Genomic DNA, 23428 nt, shown 5'->3' on the forward strand with positions numbered 1-23428 from the left:
GGGTCAGTGTTTGTATATTAGGGGGGTCAGTGTTGGTATATTAGGGGTCAGTGTTGGTATATTAGGGGGGGGTCAGTGTTGGTATATTAGGGGGTCAGTGTTGGTATATTAGGGGGGTCAGTGTTGGTATATTAGGGGTCAGTATATTAGGGGGTCAGTGTTGGTATATTAGGGGTCAGTGTTGGTATATTAGGGGGTCAGTGTTGGTATATTAGGGGTCAGTATCTTAGGGGGGTCAGTGTTGGTATATTTACCTAGCGAAGCCAACAGCGTGACTGAGACAGTCTGCCAGCCGGCCTGCCTCTCCTCCTCCCTCTCAGAGGCCAGTTTGGCGAGCAGCAGACGAAAGCGTCGATCAGCGGGGTCAACAGCGATCTCATCAGAGCCTGCTTCCTCTCGGCGGGACTCTCTCCGTGGACGATCAGCACCCCCGCCGTCTCAAAGATAAACAGCTGGTCATCGCTGGTCAGCAGCGCCCGGAAACCGTTCTCCTGAGGTACACACGGGGAGGGGAATGAAGGTCAGTACAGAGGGAGGATAATGTATGGAGGGTAAGGTAGGTCAGTGAAGAGAGAGAGAGATGTAGAGGATAATGTATGGAGGGTAAGGTAGGTCAGTGCAGAGAGATGCTGTAGAGGGTAATGTACGGAGGGTAATGTATGGAGAGTAATGTATAGAGGGTAATGTATAGAGGGTAATGTATAGAGGGGAGAGGTAACTTACAGGAGGAGCCAGCTCCAGCAGGTCTGTAGAGGGTAATGTATAGAGGGTAATGTATAGAGGGTAATGTGTAGAGGGTAATGTACAGAGGGTAATGTACAGAGGGTAATGTATAGAGGGTAATGTATAGAGGGTAATGTATAGAGGGTAATGTGTAGAGGGTAATGTACAGAGGGTAATGTATAGAGGGGAGAGGTAACTTACAGGAGGAGCCAGCTCCAGCAGGTCTGTAGAGGGTAATGTATAGAGGGTAATGTGTAGAGGGTAATGTATAGAGGGTAATGTGTAGAGGGTAATGTATAGAGGGTAATGTACAGAGGGTAATGTATAGAGGGTAATGTGTAGAGGGTAATGTACAGAGGGTAATGTATAGAGGGGAGAGGTAACTTACAGGAGGAGCCAGCTCCAGCAGGTCTGTAGAGGGTAATGTATAGAGGGTAATGTGTAGAGGGTAATGTATAGAGGGTAATGTGTAGAGGGTAATGTATAGAGGGTAATGTACAGAGGGTAATGTATAGAGGGTAATGTGTAGAGGGTAATGTACAGAGGGTAATGTATAGAGGGGAGAGGTAACTTACAGGAGGAGCCAGCTCCAGCAGGTCTGTAGAGGGTAATGTATAGAGGGTAATGTGTAGAGGGTAATGTATAGAGGGTAATGTACAGAGGGTAATGTGTAGAGGGTAATGTATAGAGGGGAGAGGTAACTTACAGGAGGAGCCAGCTCCAGCAGGTCCTGTATCCTGGACAGGATGTCTTCAATGAAGGAGTTCATGTGTTTACTGGCAACAGAGTAAACAACAGAGTAAACAACAGAGTAAACAACAGAGGGTTAGGGGTCAAACACAAAGAACCTTCTAGAACTATTACTGTAAACAGAGGGGTCTGGTCTAAAGTAGTGCACTATATAGGGAATAGGGGTCTGGTCTATAGTAGTGCACTACGAAGGGAATAGGGCTCTGGTCTATAGTAGTGCACTACGAAGGGAATAGGGCTCTGGTCTATAGTAGTGCACTATATAGGGAATAGGGCTCTGGTCTATAGTAGTGTACTATATAGGGAATAGGGCTCTGGTCTATAGTAGTGTACTATATAGGGAATAGGGCTCTGGTCTATAGTAGTACACTATATAGGGAATAGGGCTCTGGTCTATAGTAGTGCACTATATAGGGAATAGGGCTCTGGTCTATAGTAGTGCACTATATAGGGAATAGGGCTCTGGTCTATAGTAGTACACTATATAGGGAATAGGGCTCTGGTCTAAAGTAGTGCACTATATAGGGAATAGGGCTCTGGTCTATAGTAGTGCACTATATAGGGAATAGGGCTCTGGTCTATAGTAGTGTACTATATAGGGAATAGGGCTCTGGTCTATAGTAGTGTACTATATAGGGAATAGGGCTCTGGTCTATAGTAGTGTACTATATAGGGAATAGGGCTCTGGTCTATAGTAGTGCACTATATAGGGAATAGGGCTCTGGTCTATAGTAGTGCACTATATAGGGAATAGGGCTCTGGTCTATAGTAGTGCACTATATAGGGAATAGGGCTCTGGTCTATAGTAGTGCACTATATAGGGAATAGGGCTCTGGTCTATAGTAGTGTACTATATAGGGAATAGGGCTCTGGTCTAAAGTAGTGCACTATATAGGGAATAGGGCTCTGGTCTATAGTAGTGCACTATATAGGGAATAGGGCTCTGGTCTAAAGTAGTGCACTATATAGGGAATAGGGCTCTGGTCTATAGTAGTGTACTATATAGGGAATAGGGATCTGGTCTATAGTAGTGCACTATATAGGGAATAGGGCCCTGGTCTATAGTAGTGCACTATATAGGGAATAGGGCTCTGGTCTATAGTAGTGTACTATATAGGGAATAGGGCTCTGGTCTAAAGTAGTGCACTATATAGGGAATAGGGCTGTGGTCTATAGTAGTGCACTATATAGGGAATAGGGCTCTGGTCTATAGTAGTGCACTATATAGGGAATAGGGCTCTGGTCTATAGTAGTACACTATATAGGGAATAGGGCTCTGGTCTATAGTAGTGCACTATATAGGGAATAGGGCTCTGGTCTATAGTAGTGTACTATATAGGGAATAGGGCTCTGGTCTATAGTAGTGCACTATATAGGGAATAGGGCTCTGGTCTATAGTAGTGTACTATATAGGGAATAGGGCTCTGGTCTATAGTAGTGCACTATATAGGGAATAGGGCTCTGGTCTATAGTAGTACACTATATAGGGAATAGGGCTCTGGTCTATAGTAGTGCACTATATAGGGAATAGGGCTCTGGTCTATAGTAGTGCACTATATAGGGAATAGGGCTCTGGTCTATAGTAGTGTACTATATAGGGAATAGGGCTCTGGTCTATAGTAGTACACTATATAGGGAATAGGGCTCTGGTCTAAAGTAGTGTACTATATAGGGAATAGGGGTCTGGTCTATAGTAGTGCACTATATAGGGAATAGGGCTCTGGTCTAAAGTAGTGCACTATATAGGGAATAGGGTCCTGGTCTATAGTAGTGCACTATATAGGGAATAGGGGTCTGGTCTATAGTAGTGCACTATATAGGGAATAGGGTCCTGGTCTATAGTAGTGCACTATATAGGGAATAGGGCTCTGGTCTAAAGTAGTGCACTATATAGGGAATAGGGCTCTGGTCTATAGTAGTGCACTATATAGGGAATAGGGTCCTGGTCTATAGTAGTGCACTATATAGGGAATAGGGGTCTGGTCTATAGTAGTGCACTATATAGGGAATAGGGCTCTGGTCTATAGTAGTGCACTATATAGGGAATAGGGCTCTGGTCTATAGTAGTGCACTATATAGGGAATAGGGGTCTGGTCTATAGTAGTGTACTATATAGGGAATAGGGCTCTGGTCTATAGTAGTGCACTATATAGGGAATAGGGCTCTGGTCTATAGTAGTGTACTATATAGGGAATAGGGCTCTGGTCTATAGTAGTGTACTATATAGGGAATAGGGCTCTGGTCTATAGTAGTGCACTATATAGGGAATAGGGCTCTGGTCTATAGTAGTGCACTATATAGGGAATAGGGCTCTGGTCTATAGTAGTGCACTATATAGGGAATAGGGCTCTGGTCTATAGTAGTGCACTATATAGGGAATAGGGCTCTGGTCTATAGTAGTGCACTATATAGGGAATAGGGCTCTGGTCTATAGTAGTGCACTATATAGGGAATAGGGCTCTGGTCTATAGTAGTGCACTATATAGGGAATAGGGCTCTGGTCTATAGTAGTGCACTATATAGGGAATAGGGCTCTGGTCTATAGTAGTACACTATATAGGGAATAGGGCTCTGGTCTATAGTAGTGCACTATATAGGGAATAGGGCTCTGGTCTAAAGTAGTACACTATATAGGGAATAGGGCTCTGGTCTATAGTAGTGCACTATATAGGGAATAGGGCTCTGGTCTATAGTAGTGCACTATATAGGGAATAGGGCTCTGGTCTATAGTAGTGCACTATATAGGGAATAGGGCTCTGGTCTATAGTAGTGCACTATATAGGGAATAGGGCTCTGGTCTATAGTAGTGCACTATATAGGGAATAGGACTCTGGTCTATAGTAGTGCACTATATAGGGAATAGGGCTCTGGTCTATAGTAGTGCACTATATAGGGAATAGGGCTCTGGTCTATAGTAGTGCACTATATAGGGAATAGGGCTCTGGTCTATAGTAGTGTACTATATAGGGAATAGGGCCCTGGTCTATAGTAGTGCACTACGAAGGGAATAGGGCTCTGGTAGTGCACTACGAAGGGAATAGGGTCTGGTCTAAAGTAGTGCACTATATAGGGAATAGGGCTCTGGTCTATAGTAGTACACTATATAGGGAATAGGGCTCTGGTCTATAGTAGTGCACTATATAGGGAATAGGGCTCTGGTCTATAGTAGTGCACTATATAGGGAATAGGGGTCTGGTCTATAGTAGTGCACTATATAGGGAATAGGGCTCTGGTCTATAGTAGTACACTATATAGGGAATAGGGCTCTGGTCTATAGTAGTGCACTATATAGGGAATAGGGCTCTGGTCTATAGTAGTGGGCTATATAGGGAATAGGGCTCTGGTCTATAGTAGTACACTATATAGGGAATAGGGCTCTGGTCTATAGTAGTGCACTATATAGGGAATAGGGCTCTGGTCTATAGTAGTGCACTATATAGGGAATAGGGCTCTGGTCTATAGTAGTGGGCTATATAGGGAATAGGGCTCTGGTCTATAGTAGTACACTATATAGGGAATAGGGCTCTGGTCTATAGTAGTGCACTATATAGGGAATAGGGCTCTGGTCTATAGTAGTGCACTATATAGGGAATAGGGCTCTGGTCTATAGTAGTGCACTATATAGGGAATAGGGCTCTGGTCTATAGTAGTACACTATATAGGGAATAGGGCTCTGGTCTATAGTAGTGCACTATATAGGGAATAGGGCTCTGGTCTATAGTAGTGCACTATATAGGGAATAGGGCCCTGGTCTATAGTAGTGCACTATATAGGGAATAGGGGTCTGGTCTATAGTAGTGCACTACGAAGGGAATAGGGCTCTGGTCTATAGTAGTGCACTACGAAGGGAATAGGGCTCTGGTCTATAGTAGTGCACTATATAGGGAATAGGGCTCTGGTCTATAGTAGTGGGCTATATAGGGAATAGGGCTCTGGTCTATAGTAGTACACTATATAGGGAATAGGGCTCTGGTCTATAGTAGTACACTATATAGGGAATAGGGCTCTGGTCTATAGTAGTGGGCTATATAGGGAATAGGGCTCTGGTCTATAGTAGTGCACTATATAGGGAATAGGGGTCTGGTCTATAGTAGTGCACTACGAAGGGAATAGGGCTCTGGTCTATAGTAGTGCACTACGAAGGGAATAGGGCTCTGGTCTATAGTAGTGCACTATATAGGGAATAGGGCTCTGGTCTATAGTAGTGTACTATATAGGGAATAGGGCTCTGGTCTAAAGTAGTGCACTATATAGGGAATAGGGCTCTGGTCTATAGTAGTACACTATATAGGGAATAGGGGTCTGGTCTATAGTAGTGCACTACGAAGGGAATAGGGCTCTGGTCTATAGTAGTGCACTACGAGGGAATAGGGCTCTGGTCTATAGTAGTGCACTATATAGGGAATAGGGCTCTGGTCTATAGTAGTGTACTATATAGGGAATAGGGCTCTGGTCTAAAGTAGTGCACTATATAGGGAATAGGGCTCTGGTCTATAGTAGTGCACTATATAGGGAATAGGGCTCTGGTCTATAGTAGTACACTATATAGGGAATAGGGCTCTGGTCTATAGTAGTGCACTATATAGGGAATAGGGCTCTGGTCTATAGTAGTGCACTATATAGGGAATAGCGCTCTGGTCTATAGTAGTGCACTACGAAGGGAATAGGGCTCTGGTCTATAGTAGTGCACTACATAGGGAATAGGGCTCTGGTCTATAGTAGTGCACTACATAGGGAATAGGGCTCTGGTCTATAGTAGTGCACTATATAGGGAATAGGGCTCTGGTCTATAGTAGTGTACTATATAGGGAATAGGGCTCTGGTCTATAGTAGTGCACTATATAGGGAATAGGGCTCTGGTCTATAGTAGTGCACTATATAGGGAATAGGGCTCTGGTCTATAGTAGTGTACTATATAGGGAATAGGGCTCTGGTCTATAGTAGTGCACTATATAGGGAATAGGGCTCTGGTCTATAGTAGTGCACTATATAGGGAATAGGGCTCTGGTCTATAGTAGTGCACTATATAGGGAATAGGGCTCTGGTCTATAGTAGTGTACTATATAGGGAATAGGGCTCTGGTCTATAGTAGTGTACTATATAGGGAATAGGGCTCTGGTCTAAAGTAGTGCACTACGAAGGGAATAGGGCTCTGGTCTAAAGTAGTGCACTATATAGGGAATAGGGCTCTGGTCTATAGTAGTGCACTATATAGGGAATAGGGCTCTGGTCTAAAGTAGTGCACTATATAGGGAATAGGGCTCTGGTCTATAGTAGTGTACTATATAGGGAATAGGGCTCTGGTCTATAGTAGTACACTATATAGGGAATAGGGCTCTGGTCTAAAGTAGTGCACTATATAGGGAATAGGGCTCTGGTCTATAGTAGTGCACTATATAGGGAATAGGGCTCTGGTCTATAGTAGTGCACTATATAGGGAATAGGGCTCTGGTCTATAGTAGTGTACTATATAGGGAATAGGGCTCTGGTCTATAGTAGTGTACTATATAGGGAATAGGGCTCTGGTCTATAGTAGTGCACTATATAGGGAATAGGGCCCTGGTCTATAGTAGTGTACTATATAGGGGATAGGGGCCCATTGGGAACACCATGTAATGCTTAGTGACAGCTGGACTTACTGCAGCGTCTTGACGAAGCGTGAGAAGAGGTAGGCCACTCTGCTGCGGACCTTAGGACTGCTGTGTCTCAGACCTCGATGGTCCAGGAAGGCCATCTACAGGACAGAGTGGAACAAAACCGCCCCTTTATCCAGGGGTCCACTGTCCCTCTCCTCAACACTGATACAAAACCTCCCCTTTATCCAGGGGTCCACTGTCCCTCTCCTCTACACTGATACAAAACCTCCCCTTTATCCAGGGGTCCACTGTCCCTCTCCTCTCCTCTGATACAAAACCTCCCCTTTATCCAGGGCTCCACTGTCCCTCTCCTCTGATACAAAACCTCCCCTTTAACCAGGGGTCCACTGTCCCTCTCCTCAACACTGATACAAAACCTCCCCTTTATCCAGGGGTCCACTGTCCCTCTCCTCTGATACAAAACCTCCCCTTTAACCAGGGGTCCACTGTCCCTCTCCTCTCCTCTGATACAAAACCTCCCCTTTATCCAGGGGTCCACTGTCCCTCTCCTCAACACTGATACAAAACCTCCCCTTTATCCAGGGGTCCACTGTCCCTCTCCTCTCAACACTGATACAAAACCTCCCCTTTATCCAGGGGTCCACTGTCCCTCTCCTCTACACTGATACAAAACCTCCCCTTTATCCAGGGGTCCACTGTCCCTCTCCTCTACACTGATACAAAACCTCCCCTTTATCCAGGGGTCCACTGTCCCTCTCCTCTACACTGATACAAAACCTCCCCTTTATCCAGGGGTCCACTGTCCCTCTCCTCTACACTGATACAAAACCTCCCCTTTATCCAGGGGTCCACTGTCCCTCTCCTCTGATACAAAACCTCCCCTTTATCCAGGGGTCCACTGTCCCTCTCCTCAACACTGATACAAAACCTCCCCTTTATCCAGGGGTCCACTGTCCCTCTCCTCAACACTGATACAAAACCTCCCCTTTATCCAGGGGTCCACTGTCCCTCTCCTCTCCTCAACACTGATACAAAACCTCCCCTTTATCCAGGGGTCCACTGTCCCTCTCCTCTCCTCTGATACAAAACCTCCCCTTTATCCAGGGGTCCACTGTCCCTCTCCTCTACACTGATACAAAACCTCCCCTTTATCCAGGGGTCCACTGTCCCTCTCCTCTCCTCTGATACAAAACCTCCCCTTTATCCAGGGGTCCACTGTCCCTCTCCTCTCCTCTGATACAAAACCTCCCCTTTATCCAGGGGTCCACTGTCCCTCTCCTCTACACTGATACAAAACCTCCCCTTTATCCAGGGGTCCACTGTCCCTCTCCTCTCCTCAACATGGATACAAAACCTCCCCTTTATCCAGGGGTCCACTGTCCCTCTCCTCAACACGGATACAAAACCTCCCCTTTATCCAGGGCTCCACTGTCCCTCTCCTCTCCTCAACACTGTGAAGACACGACGTTTAAAAGGTAGAACAGAGAGCTGATTGGCTGGTTGATTCAGCGACTGCAGTACTAACCAGGACATTGGGGATGTGCTGCGGTTCAACCAGGAAGAACTTGTCGTAACGAACCACCGTCTCAAAGAACTCCAGGGATACAGACGTGTGTTGGTACCCGCTGAGACCAGAGGAGACGAGCTGAGGAGACGAGGAGAAAACAGGACATGATAACAGACATTAGAAACAGGGGTCGTCGGCGGGGACTGGACCCCGGGGGGTCGTCGGCGGGGACTGGACCCCGGGGGGTCGTCGGCGGGGACTGGACCCCGGGGGGTCGTCGGCTGTGTTTAACTCACCGTTCTCATCATATCCTGCAGGGCGGAGGTCTTGGCCGTGTCGCCAGAGAAGTGGGCCCCGTGTGAAGCCGGCAGAGCCTCTCCCAGCATGTACAGCAGCCTGATGGCCACCTCCACCTCCATGAAGGACGCCGTCTGCCACCGCCTGAGACACACACAATCAGGATCAGTACACGGTTCTTCACGGGGGGACGTCGAGGAAGAAAACAAGATGGAGTCTTACTGCACGGTGTTATTGAAGACTCTGCCTACAGCTTCCAGGAGCAGCTCAGGAGACACCTGAGCCAGACGATCTAACAGCATCTTTAACTGTTTCCTGTACTCTACAAACATCGCTTCATCCTCCCCCTGGGAGAGAGAGAGAAAGAGGGGGAGAGATGGACAGAGAGAGAGAGAGGGGGGAGAGATGGACAGAGAGAGAGAGAGGGGGGAGAGATGGACAGAGAGAGAGAGAGGGGGGAGAGATGGACAGAGAGAGAGAGGAGGGAGAGATGGACAGAGAGAGAGGAGGGAGAGATGGACAGAGAGAGAGGAGGGAGAGATGGACAGAGAGAGAGGAGGGAGAGATGGACAGAGAGAGAGGAGGGAGAGATGGACAGAGAGAGAGGAGGGAGAGATGGACAGAGAGAGAGGAGGGAGAGATGGACAGAGAGAGAGGAGGGAGAGATGGACAGAGAGAGAGAGAGAGAGAGAGAGAGAGAGAGAGAGAGAGGGGGGAGAGATGGACAGAGAGGGGAGAGAGATGGAGAGAGAGAGAAAGGAGAGAGATAGAAGGGAGAGAGATGGAGACAGTGAGTAATGAGAACGATGTTCAACTCCCCCCACAATTTAAAACCTTAAAGTTTTTACCTCGTTGTCAAAGTTGTACTCTTCATCATAAGTGAGTTTCTTCATCACAGCCAACATGATGGCCTGTTGAGACAGAGACACAGTCAACACGCCGGACACACACACACACGTCAACACGCCGGACACACACACACACGTCAACACGCCGGATACACACACACACACGTCAACACGCCGGATACACACATCAGTCAACACGCCGGATACACATCAGTCAACGCACCGGATATACACACACGTCAACACGCCGGACACACACACGTCAACACGCCGGACACACACACACATCAACACACACGTCAACACGCCGGACACACACATCAGTCAACACGCCGGATACACACATCAGTCAACACGCCGGACACACACATCAGTCAACACGCCGGATACACACATCAGTCAACACGCCGGACACACACATCAGTCAACACTCCGGATACACACATCAGTCAACGCGCCGGATACACACATCAGTCAACGCGCCGGATACACACATCAGTCAACGCACCGGATATACACATCAGTCAACACCCCGGATATACACATCAGTCAACACCCCGGATATACACATCAGTCAACACCCCGGATACATATCAGTCAACACCCCGGATACATATCAGTCAACACCCCGGATACATATCAGTCAACACGCCAGATACACACATCAGTCAACACGCCGGATACACACATCAGTCAACACGCCGGATACACACATCAGTCAACACCCTGGATACATATCAGTCAACACGCGCCGGATATACACATCAGTCAACACCCCGGATACACATCAGTCAACACCCCGGATACACACATCAGTCAACACGCCGGATACACATCAGTCAACACGCGCCGGATACACACATCAGTCAACACGCGCCGGATACACACATCAGTCAACACGCGCCGGATATACACATCAGTCAACACCCCGGATACACATCAGTCAACACCCCGGATACACATCAGTCAACACCCCGGATACACATCAGTCAACACGCGCCGGATACATATCAGTCAACACGCGCCGGATACACACATCAGTCAACACGCGCCGGATACACACATCAGTCAACACGCGCCGGATACACACATCAGTCAACACGCGCCGGATACACATCAGTCAACACGCGCCGGATACACATCAGTCAACACGCGCCGGATACACATCAGTCAACACGCCGGACACACACATCAGTCAACACGCTGGACAGATGGAGAGACGTTAGAACAGGTTTTTAAAAGTTAGTGGCTGGTTTCCCCAGACACCGATTAATTATATTCCTGGAATAAATTTAAAATAAAACATGGGTCATGTTTTTAGTCCAGAACTAAGGCCTAATCTGTGTGTCCGGGAAACCAGCCCCAAAGAGTTCCTGATGAAATCGTACCTCAACGTTAGTCTTCTGTTGGTCTGTCAGCAGCGGAAACTACAAGAGGGAAGAGAGACGACAGGATGTTGTCGTCATGAAAACACTACCAACGGGACCTTTAATTCAACGAAGTGGGGCTTTTCCCAGAAAGCAGGAGAGATTAGCCGGCTAACTGACACACACACACACACACACACACACACACACACACACACACACACACACACACACACACACACACACACACACACACACACACACACACACACACACACACACACACACACACACACACACACACACACACACACACCCCAAACGATAATGATTGGGGTCAGTTTGTGTGGACAGTTTTCTCCACCTTGTCTGATTCCCAGTACTCTTCAATGGCCTCCTGTCCTCCTCTCCCTACCTGAAGCATGTTACTCTGCCACTCGGACCCCTTGGGGAAGATTGCAAAAACAGATAAACACAAGTTTACGTCATGGTTACCGTGACACCCTGATCCTATTGATGACGCTGTCACATGACAGTGGTCTTGAGAGGCTACTCCACGCCCGTTCTAGAGATTATATTTCTATGGTTTCCCCTCTCCTGTCTAGTAAAGATACATCTAGAGTGGCTTCCTCTCCTGTCTAGTAGAGATACATCTAGAGTGGCTCCCTCTCCTGTCTAGTAGAGATACATCTAGAGTGACTCCCTCTCCTGTCTAGTAGAGATACATCTAGAGTGGCTTCCTCTCCTGTCTAGTAGAGATACATCTAGAGTGGCTCCCTCTCCTGTCTAGTAGAGATACATCTAGAGTGGCTCCCTCTCCTGTCTAGTAGAGATACATCTAGAGTCTAGAGTGACTCCCTCTCCTGTCTAGTAAAGATACATCTAGAGTCTAGAGTGGCTCCCTCTCCTGTCTAGTAAAGATACATCTAGAGTGGCTCCCTCTCCTGTCTAGTAGAGATACATCTAGAGTCTAGAGTGACTCCCTCTCCTGTCTAGTAAAGATACATCTAGAGTCTAGAGTGGCTCCCTCTCCTGTCTAGTAAAGATACATCTAGAGTGGCTCCCTCTCCTGTCTAGTAAAGATACATCTAGAGTGGCTCCCTCTCCTGTCTAGTAGAGATACATCTAGAGTCTAGAGTGGATCCCTCTCCTGTCTAGTAGAGATACATCTAGAGTGGCTCCCTCTCCTGTCTAGTAGAGATACATCTAGAGTGGCTCCCTCTCCTGTCTAGTAGAGATACATCTAGAGTGGCTTCCTCTCCTGTCTAGTAGAGATACATCTAGAGTGGCTTCCTCTCCTGTCTAGTAGAGATACATCTAGAGTGACTCCCTCTCCTGTCTAGTAGAGATACATCTAGAGTGACTCCCTCTCCTGTCTAGTAGAGATACATCTAGAGTGTCTCCCTCTCCTGTCTAGTAGAGATACATCTAGAGTCTAGAGTGGCCCAAATGACACTATTCCCTTTATAGTGCACTACATTTGACCAGAGACCTGGATGGAATAAGGTGCAATAGAGAATAGGGAGCCATATTCCCATAGACCTCTGGTATCAGTGTGTATCTCACCTGTTTGAGTACGTCCAGGTAGTCGTATCTCACCTGTTTGAGTACGTCCAGGTAGTCGTATCTCACCTGTTTGACTACGTCCAGGTAGTCGTATCTCACCTGTTTGAGTACGTCCAGGTAGTCGTATCTCACCTGTTTGAGTACGTCCAGGTAGTCGTATCTCACCTGTTTGAGTACGTCCAGGTAGTCGTATCTCACCTGTTTGAGTACGTCCAGGTAGTCGCATCTCACCTGTTTGAGTACGTCCAGGTAGTCGCATCTCACCTGTTTGAGTACGTCCAGGTAGTCGCATCTCACCTGTTTGAGTACGTCCAGGTAGTCGTATCTCACCTGTTTGAGTACGTCCAGGTAGTCGTATCAGTGCGTATCTCACCTGTTTGAGTACGTTCAGGTAGTCGTAGCAGAAGCCTACGATGTTAGCCGAGATGTCGTCGTCGTCGTGGACCAACAGCTGGAGGAGCAGAGGAACCTTTGCCTCGATGGCGCGCAGCGACTCGGCGGCGTCTTTCACTTCGCCCCCCTTGGCCTGTTTGGTCCAGCTCAGCACCAGAGACTGACCCATCCCATTCACCAGTCTGGAGAACTTAGCCAGGAAGTCCACATCCTCTTCCTGACAGAGCCAAGACAGGAAACCATTTCACTGCACAGAACTACTATATAGGAGACAGGAAACCATTTCACTGTACAGCACTACTATATAGGAGACAGGAAACCATTTCACTGCACAGAACTACTATATAGGAGACAGGGGGGGCCATTTCACTGTACAGCACTACTATATAGGAGACGGGGGGCCATTTCACTGTACAGCACTACTATATAGGAGACAGGACGGCCATTTCACTGTACAGCACTACTATATAGGAGACAGGACGGCCATTTCACTGTACAGCACTACTATATAGGAGACAGGGGGGGCCATTTCACTGTACAGCACTACTATATAGGAGACAGGAAACCATTTCACTGTACAGCACTACTATATAGGAGACAGGACGGCCATTTCACTGTACAGCACTACTATATAGGAGACAGGACGGCCATTTCACTGTACAGCACTACTATATAGGAGACAGGACGGCCATTTCACTGTACAGCACTACTATATAGGAGACAGGGGGCCATTTCACTGTACAGCACTACTATATAGGAGACAGGACGGCCATTTCACTGTACAGCACTACTATATAGGAGACAGGGGGCCATTTCACTGTACAGCACTACTATATAGGAGACAGGAAACCATTTCACTGTACAGCACTACTATATAGGAGACAGGGGGGCCATTTCACTGTACAGCACTACTATATAGGAGACAGGAAACCATTTCACTGTACAGCACTACTATATAGGAGACAGGACGGCCATTTCACTGTACAGCACTACTATATAGGAGACAGGGGGGGCCATTTCACTGTACAGCACTACTATATAGGAGACAGGACGGCCATTTCACTGTACAGCACTACTATATAGGAGACAGGGGGGGCCATTTCACTGTACAGCACTACTATATAGGAGACAGGGGGGCCATTTCACTGTACAGCACTGCTATATAGGAGACAGGGGGGCCATTTCACTGTACAGCACTACTATATAGGAGACAGGAAACCATTTCACTGTACAGCACTACTATATAGGAGACAGGGGGCCATTTCACTGTACAGCACTACTATATAGGAGACAGGACGGCCATTTCACTGCACAGCACTACTATATAGGAGACAGGAAACCATTTCACTGTACAGCACTACTATATAGGAGACAGGGGGCCATTTCACTGTACAGCACTACTATATAGGAGACAGGGGGGCCATTTCACTGTACAGCACTACTATATAGGAGACAGGAAACCATTTCACTGTACAGCACTACTATATAGGAGACAGGGGGGGCCATTTCACTGTACAGCACTACTATATAGGAGACAGGACGGCCATTTCACTGTACAGCACTACTATATAGGAGACAGGGGGGCCATTTCACTGTACAGCACTACTATATAGGAGACAGGAAACCATTTCACTGTACAGCACTACTATATAGGAGACAGGAAACCATTTCACTGTACAGCACTACTATATAGGAGACAGGGGGGCCATTTCACTGTACAGCACTACTATATAGGAGACAGGGGGGGCCATTTCACTGTACAGCCCTACTATATAGGAGACAGGAAACCATTTCACTGTACAGCACTACTATATAGGAGACAGGAAACCATTTCACTGCACAGCACTACTATATAGGAGACAGGGGGGGCCATTTCACTGTACAGCACTACTATATAGGAGACAGGAAACCATTTCACTGCACAGCACTACTATATAGGAGACAGGGGGGCCATTTCACTGTACAGCACTACTATATAGGAGACAGGGGGGGGCCATTTCACTGTACAGCACTACTATATAGGAGACAGGGGGGCCATTTCACTGTACAGCACTACTATATAGGAGACAGGAAACCATTTCACTGTACAGCACTACTATATAGGAGACAGGAAACCATTTCACTGTACAGCACTACTATATAGGATACAGGACGGCCATTTCACTGTACAGCACTACTATATAGGAGACAGGGGGGGCCATTTCACTGTACAGCACTACTATATAGGAGACAGGGGGGCCATTTCACTGTACAGCACTACTATATAGGAGACAGGAAACCATTTCACTGTACAGCACTACTATATAGGAGACAGGAAACCATTTCACTGTACAGCACTACTATATAGGAGACAGGGGGGCCATTTCACTGTACAGCACTGCTATATAGGAGACAGGAAACCATTTCACTGTACAGCACTACTATATAGGAGACAGGACGGCCATTTCACTGTACAGCACTACTATATAGGAGACAGGAAACCATTTCACTGTACAGCACTACTATATAGGAGACAGGACGGCCATTTCACTGTACAGCACTACTATATAGGAGACAGGGGGGGCCATTTCACTGTACAGCACTACTATATAGGAGACAGGAAACCATTTCACTGTACAGCACTACTATATAGGATACAGGACGGCCATTTCACTGTACAGCACTACTATATAGGAGACAGGACGGCCATTTCACTGTACAGCACTACTATATAGGAGACAGGACGGCCATTTCACTGTACAGCACTACTATATAGGAGACAGGACGGCCATTTCACTGTACAGCACTACTATATAGGAGACAGGAAACCATTTCACTGTACAGCACTACTATATAGGAGACAGGACGGCCATTTCACTGCACAGCACTACTATATAGGAGACAGGACGGCCATTTCACTGCACAGCACTACTATATAGGAGACAGGACGGCCATTTCACTGCACAGCACTACTATATAGGAGACAGGGGGGCCATTTCACTGTACAGCACTACTATATAGGAGACAGGAAACCATTTCACTGTACAGCACTACTATCTAGGAGACAGGGGGGGCCATTTCACTGTACAGCACTACTATATAGGAGACAGGGGGGGCCATTTCACTGTACAGCACTACTATATAGGAGACAGGAAACCATTTCACTGTACAGCACTACTATATAGGAGACAGGAAACCATTTCACTGTACAGCACTACTATATAGGAGACAGGGGGGCCATTTCACTGTACAGCACTACTATATAGGAGACAGGGGGGCCATTTCACTGTACAGCACTACTATATAGGAGACAGGGGGGGCCATTTCACTGTACAGCACTACTATATAGGAGACAGGGGGGGCCATTTCACTGTACAGCACTACTATATAGGAGACAGGGGGGGCCATTTCACTGTACAGCACTACTATATAGGAGACAGGAAACCATTTCACTGTACAGCACTACTATATAGGAGACAGAACGGCCATTTCACTGTACAGCACTACTATATAGGAGACAGGAAACCATTTCACTGTACAGCACTACTATATAGGAGACAGGGGGGGCCATTTCACTGTACAGCACTACTATATAGGAGACAGGGGGGGCCATTTCACTGTACAGCACTACTATATAGGAGACAGGACGGCCATTTCACTGTACAGCACTACTATATAGGAGACAGGAAACCATTTCACTGTACAGCACTACTATATAGGAGACAGGGGGGGCCATTTCACTGTACAGCACTACTATATAGGAGACAGGAAACCATTTCACTGTACAGCACTACTATATAGGAGACAGAACGGCCATTTCACTGTACAGCACTACTATATAGGAGACAGGAAACCATTTCACTGTACAGCACTACTATATAGGAGACAGGGGGGGCCATTTCACTGTACAGCACTACTATATAGGAGACAGGGGGGGGCCATTTCACTGTACAGCACTACTATATAGGAGACAGGACGGCCATTTCACTGTACAGCACTACTATATAGGAGACAGGAAACCATTTCACTGTACAGCACTACTATATAGGAGACAGGGGGGGCCATTTCACTGTACAGCACTACTATATAGGAGACAGGGGGGCCATTTCACTGTACAGCACTACTATATAGGAGACAGGAAACCATTTCACTGTACAGCACTACTATATAGGAGACAGGACGGCCATTTCACTGTACAGCACTACTATATAGGAGACAGGAAACCATTTCACTGTACAGCACTACTATATAGGAGACAGGGGGGGCCATTTCACTGTACAGCACTACTATATAGGAGACAGGGGGGCCATTTCACTGTACAGCACTACTATATAGGAGACAGGGGGGGCCATTTCACTGTACAGCACTACTATATAGGAGACAGGACGGCCATTTCACTGTACAGCACTACTATATAGGAGACAGGGGGGCCATTTCACTGTACAGCACTACTATATAGGAGACAGGGGGGCCATTTCACTGTACAGCACTACTATATAGGAGACAGGAAACCATTTCATTGTACAGCACTACTATATAGGAGACAGGGGGCCATTTCACTGTACAGCACTACTATATAGGAGACAGGAAACCATTTCATTGTACAGCACTACTATATAGGAGACAGGACGGCCATTTCACTGTACAGCACTACTATATAGGAGACAGGGGGCCATTTCACTGTACAGCACTACTATATAGGAGACAGGGGGCCATTTCACTGTACAGCACTACTATATAGGAGACAGGACGGCCATTTCACTGTACAGCACTACTATATAGGAGACAGGGGGGCCATTTAACTGTACAGCACTACTATATAGGAGACAGGACGGCCATTTCACTGTACAGCACTACTATATAGGAGACAGGACGGCCATTTCACTGTACAGCACTACTATATAGGAGACAGGAAACCATTTCACTGTACAGCACTACTATATAGGAGACAGGAAACCATTTCACTGTACAGCACTGCTATATAGGAGACATGAAACCATTTCACTGTACAGCACTACTATATAGGAGACAGGAAACCATTTCACTGTACAGCACTACTATATAGGAGACAGGAAACCATTTCACTGTACAGCACTGCTATATAGGAGACATGAAACCATTTCACTGTACAGCACTACTATATAGGAGACAGGAAACCATTTCACTGTACAGCACTACTATATAGGAGACATGAAACCATTTCACTGTACAGCACTACTATATAGGAGACAGGAAACCATTTCACTGTACAGCACTACTATATAGGAGACAGGAAACCATTTCACTGTACAGCACTACTATATAGGAGACATGAAACCATTTCACTGTACAGCACTACTATATAGGAGACAGGGGGGGCCATTTCATTGTACAGCACTACTATATAGGAGACAGGACGGCCATTTCACTGTACAGCACTACTATATAGGAGACAGGGGGGGCCATTTCACTGTACAGCACTACTATATAGGAGACAGGGGGGCCATTTCACTGTACAGCACTACTATATAGGAGACAGGAAACCATTTCACTGTACAGCACTACTATATAGGAGACAAGGGGGGCCATTTCACTGTACAGCACTACTATATAGGAGACAGGAAACCATTTCACTGTACAGCACTACTATATAGGAGACAGGAAACCATTTCACTGTACAGCACTACTATATAGGAGACAGGAAACCATTTCACTGTACAGCACTGCTATATAGGAGACAGGACGGCCATTTCACTGTACAGCACTACTATATAGGAGACAGGACGGCCATTTCACTGTACAGCACTACTATATAGGAGACAGGACGGCCATTTCACTGTACAGCACTACTATATAGGAGACAGGAAACCATTTCACTGTACAGCACTGCTATATAGGAGACATGAAACCATTTCACTGTACAGCACTACTATATAGGAGACAGGAAACCATTTCACTGTACAGCACTACTATATAGGAGACAGGGGGGGCCATTTCACTGTACAGCACTACTATATAGGAGACAGGAAACCATTTCACTGTACAGCACTACTATATAGGAGACAGGGGGGGCCATTTCACTGTACAGCACTACTATATAGGAGACAGGGGGGGCCATTTTACTGTACAGCACTACTATATAGGAGACATGAAACCATTTCACTGTACAGCACTACTATATAGGAGACAGGAAACCATTTCACTGTACAGCACTACTATATAGGAGACAGGGGGGGCCATTTCACTGTACAGCACTACTATATAGGAGACAGGAAACCATTTCACTGTACAGCACTACTATATAGGAGACAGGGGGGGCCATTTCACTGTACAGCACTACTATATAGGAGACAGGGGGGGCCATTTCACTGTACAGCACTACTATATAGGAGACAGGACGGCCATTTCACTGTACAGCACTACTATATAGGAGACAGGACGGCCATTTCACTGTACAGCACTACTATATAGGAGACAGGGGGCCATTTCACTGTACAGCACTACTATATAGGAGACAGGAAACCATTTCACTGTACAGCACTACTATATAGGAGACAGGGGGGGCCATTTCACTGTACAGCACTACTATATAGGAGACAGGGGGGCCATTTCACTGTACAGCACTGCTATGTGTTATGTGGTGTGTGTGTGTGTGTGTGTGTGTGTGTGTGTGTGTGTGTGTGTGTGTGTGTGTGTGTGTGTGTGTGTGTGTGTGTGTGTGTGTGTGTGTGTCTTCAGAAAGTACTCACACTCCTAGAATTTTCCACATTATGAATTGGTATTAAAAAATTACATTTTCTTTTCAACGATCTACACAAAATACTCTTGACGTCAAAGTCGAAGAGAAATTATATTTTTTTTAAAATATATATATATATATATTAATAAAAATATAACAAATGTATTTCGTCGCTACAGACTTCAGTCTTTCTGGGTCTCGAAGAGATTTCCAAACCTGGATTGTACAATATTTGCCCATTATTCTTGTTGAAATTCTTCAAGCTCTGTCAAGTTGGTTGTTGATCATTGCTAGACGGCCATTTTGAAGTCTTTCCGTAGATGTTCAAGACGATTTTAAGTCAAAACTGTAACTAAGCCCCTCAGGGACATTCAATGTCTTCTTGGTAAACAACCCCCAGTGTATATTTTGAGCTTGTGTTTTAGGTTATTGTCCTGCTGAAAAGCTGAATTTGTCTCCCAGTGTCTGTTGGAAAGAAGACTGAACCAGATTCTTCCTGTGATTAGCGCCATTCAGTTTTATTTTATTTTTTTTTATCCTGAAAAACTCCCCTGTCCTTACCGATGACAAGCATACCCATAACATGATGCAGCCACCACCATGCTAGACAATCTGAAGAGTGGTACTCAGTGATGTGTTGTGTTGGATTTGCCACAAATATAATAATTTTGTATTCAGGACAAAGTTCATTTATTCGCTAGATTTTTTGGCAGTTTTACTTTAGTGTCTTGTTGCAAACAGGATGTATGTTTTAAACTTATTTAGTCTTGACATAACAAAAGGGGTTGAATACTTATTGACTCAATACATAAAATCAGCTTTTCATTTTGTATTAAATTTGTAAAACAAAAAAACACAGAATTCCACTTTGACATTGTGAAGTATTGTGTGTAGATCAGTGGCACAAAAATCTCAATTTAAAATCGATTTTAAATTCAAGCTGTAACACGACAAAATATGGGGAAGCTTTCTGAAGGGACTGTAGTGTGTGTGTGTGTGTGTGTGTGTGTGTGTGTGTGTGTGTGTGTGTACACCTACCTCCTCCACATTGAAGAAGCCAGCAGACTGCAGGACTTGACAGAGGGACTCAACCAGCTTGGTTTTGTCTGTAGGGTCCATGCCTTTATTAACAATCTCAAACAGACATTCGCACGCCTCCTCTCTCAGGTCCTCCACGGACATCTGACTCAGGAGCAGGTTAACAAACCTGGAGGGACAGGAAACACACTGGTTACACACTGGACCAGGACCAGTCATCTGATCTCTGGTTTATCAACCTGGACCAGGACCAGTCATCTGATCTCTGGTTTATAAACCTGGTCCAGGACCAGTCATCTGATTTATAAACCTGGACCAGGACCAGTCATCTGATCTCTGGTTTATGGACCAGGACCAGTCATCTGATCTCTGGTTTATAAACCTGGACCAGGACCAGTCATCTGATCTCTGGTCTATAAACCTGGACAGGAAACACTGGTCCAGGACCAGTCCATCTGATCTCTGGTTTATAAACCTGGTCCAGGACCAGTCATCTGGTCTATAAACCTGGACAGGAAACACTGGACCAGGACCAGTCATCTGATCTCTGGTCTATAAACCTGGTCCAGGAAACACTGGACCAGGACCAGTCATCTGATCTCTGGTCTATAAACCTGGACAGGAAACACTGGACCAGGACCAGTCCATCTGATCTCTGGTTTATAAACCTGGACAGGAAACACTGGACCAGGACCAGTCATCTGATCTCTGGTTTATCAACCTGGACCAGGACCAGAGTTTCAACCCAACACGATGCACCTGAGCTCAGTGTCCAGTCTCATAGCAAAGGGTCTGAATACTGACGTAAATAAGGGATCTGGATTTTATTTTTAATAAAATGTTTTCGCTTTGTCATTATGGGGTATTGTGTGTAGATTTATGGGGGGGGAATTACTGAATCCATTTTAGAATAAGGCTGTAACGTAACAAAATGTGGGGAAAGGGGTCTGAATGCAATGTATTTATCTCAAATACCTTAGTATTATCTATCCTGATGCCTGGTCACTTTACCCTGCCTTCATGTACATATCTATCTACCTCATTATTATCTATCCTGATGCCTGGTCACTTTACCCTGCCTTCATGTACATATCTATCTACCTCATTATTATCTATCCTGATGCCTGGTCACTTTACCCTGCCTTCATGTACATATCTACCTCATTATTATCTATCCTGATGCCTGGTCACTTTACCCTGCCTTCATGTACATATCTACCTCATTATTATCTATCCTGATGTCTAGTCACTTTACCCTGCCTTCATGTACATATCTACCTCATTATTATCTATCCTGATGCCTAGTCACTTTACCCTGCCTTCATGTACATATCTATCTACCTTAATAATAATAATAATAATAATATCTATCCTGATTAAGGATGCACGATATATCGGTCAACATATCGGAATCGGACGATATTAGCTAAAAATGCCAACATCGGTATCGGACAGATATTTAGTTTAACGCCGATGTTAAAAACCGGATGTCAAAGCTACCGTGCATACCTACATAACGTAGGTACAGGACGTAATGACGCCACGTTAAAATGTTTTGCGCTACACGTGCAAAACAGCATTCCTAACCTAGCCCACAATGTCTGCTGTGTGGATCGAGCAGTCAACAAGTCCAGCAGTCATTTGAAAGAGCAAGAACATTTCAACGAGACGACAACTCAAACGCGAAATCCATTAGCTCCAAGATAATGGAATTCATTACCCTTCTGACAATCAACCGTTCTCTGTCGTGGGTGATGTTGGCTTTCGCCGACTGGTCGAGCACCGGTACACACTAACATTACCAAGTGCGCTATTGTTCAGATGTTTCCCTACCGGAGTTATACAGTAATGGCGTCGCTGCTATTAGCTTCACGACATACTACGGAACGCCGTTTGGGTCTTTGAGTGTCAGAAAGAAACAGTAGCGCCGTCAAAGCTGGACAAAAAAAGTCTGAAAAACAAGCAAACACCGGCCACGAACGATGTGTTTTACAATACCTCGTTGGTAATAAAGCATAATTTGTTCGACCGCAACTTCTGGGGTAGCTAACTAGCTTTAGCTTGGTAACCTAGCTAGCACCAATACAACCAGCCTGAAAACAATGACCAGTAGAAACTGCAGTCATTTTCATTATTCTTAGCAATGATTTAGGAATCCTTGTGAGTAAGTATTAGCTAGGTTGCCACTTGTTGTTCGCCTATTGAAATTGAACTTTAGTTCATGAAAATAAATAGCTGGCCAGCTACTTAACCCTGTTGCCCTAAAGCTAACGTTATAAGCAGCCAGCTACTAAACCCTGTTGCCCTAAAGCTAACATTATAAGCAGCCAGCTACTCAACCCTGTTGCCCTAAAGCTAACGTTATAAGCAGCCAGCTACTTAACCCTGTTGCCCTAAAGCTAACGTTATAAGCAGCCAGCTACTTAACCCTGTTGCCCTAAAACTAACGTTATAAGCAGCCAGCTAATTAACCCTGTTGCACTAAAACTAACGTTATAAGCAGCCAGCTAATTAACCCTGTTGCCCTAAGGCTAACGCTACTTAACCCTGTTGCCCTAAAGCTAACGTTATAAGCAGCCAGCTACCTAACCCTGTTGCCCTAAAGCTAATGTTATAAGCAGCCAGCTACTTAACCCTGTTGCCCT

At 45.8% G+C, this 23428-nt stretch overlaps 1 protein-coding gene across 1 annotated transcript in view; it reads right to left on the reverse strand.

Annotated features, from left to right (window-relative positions):
• Window positions 1-344: 344 nt before the first annotated feature.
• Window positions 345-23428, reverse strand: part of LOC106591296 (exportin-T) — a gene marked incomplete at its 3' end in the record, with an annotated part of 53659 nt that continues 30575 nt past the window's right edge. The window contains exons 8-18 of the mRNA XM_045711299.1: window positions 20784-20952; window positions 13029-13265; window positions 11454-11534; window positions 11111-11149; window positions 9723-9785; window positions 9097-9221; window positions 8874-9018; window positions 8596-8715; window positions 7113-7207; window positions 1430-1499; window positions 345-491 (exon numbers count right to left, since the gene is read on the reverse strand). Coding sequence (XP_045567255.1) covers window positions 345-491; window positions 1430-1499; window positions 7113-7207; window positions 8596-8715; window positions 8874-9018; window positions 9097-9221; window positions 9723-9785; window positions 11111-11149; window positions 11454-11534; window positions 13029-13265; window positions 20784-20952 — 1291 coding nt within the window. The remainder of the gene's footprint in view (window positions 492-1429; window positions 1500-7112; window positions 7208-8595; window positions 8716-8873; window positions 9019-9096; window positions 9222-9722; window positions 9786-11110; window positions 11150-11453; window positions 11535-13028; window positions 13266-20783; window positions 20953-23428) is intronic.

The sequence above is a fragment of the Salmo salar genome, unplaced genomic scaffold (assembly GCF_905237065.1).
Source record: "Salmo salar unplaced genomic scaffold, Ssal_v3.1, whole genome shotgun sequence".
NCBI lineage: Eukaryota > Metazoa > Chordata > Actinopteri > Salmoniformes > Salmonidae > Salmo > Salmo salar.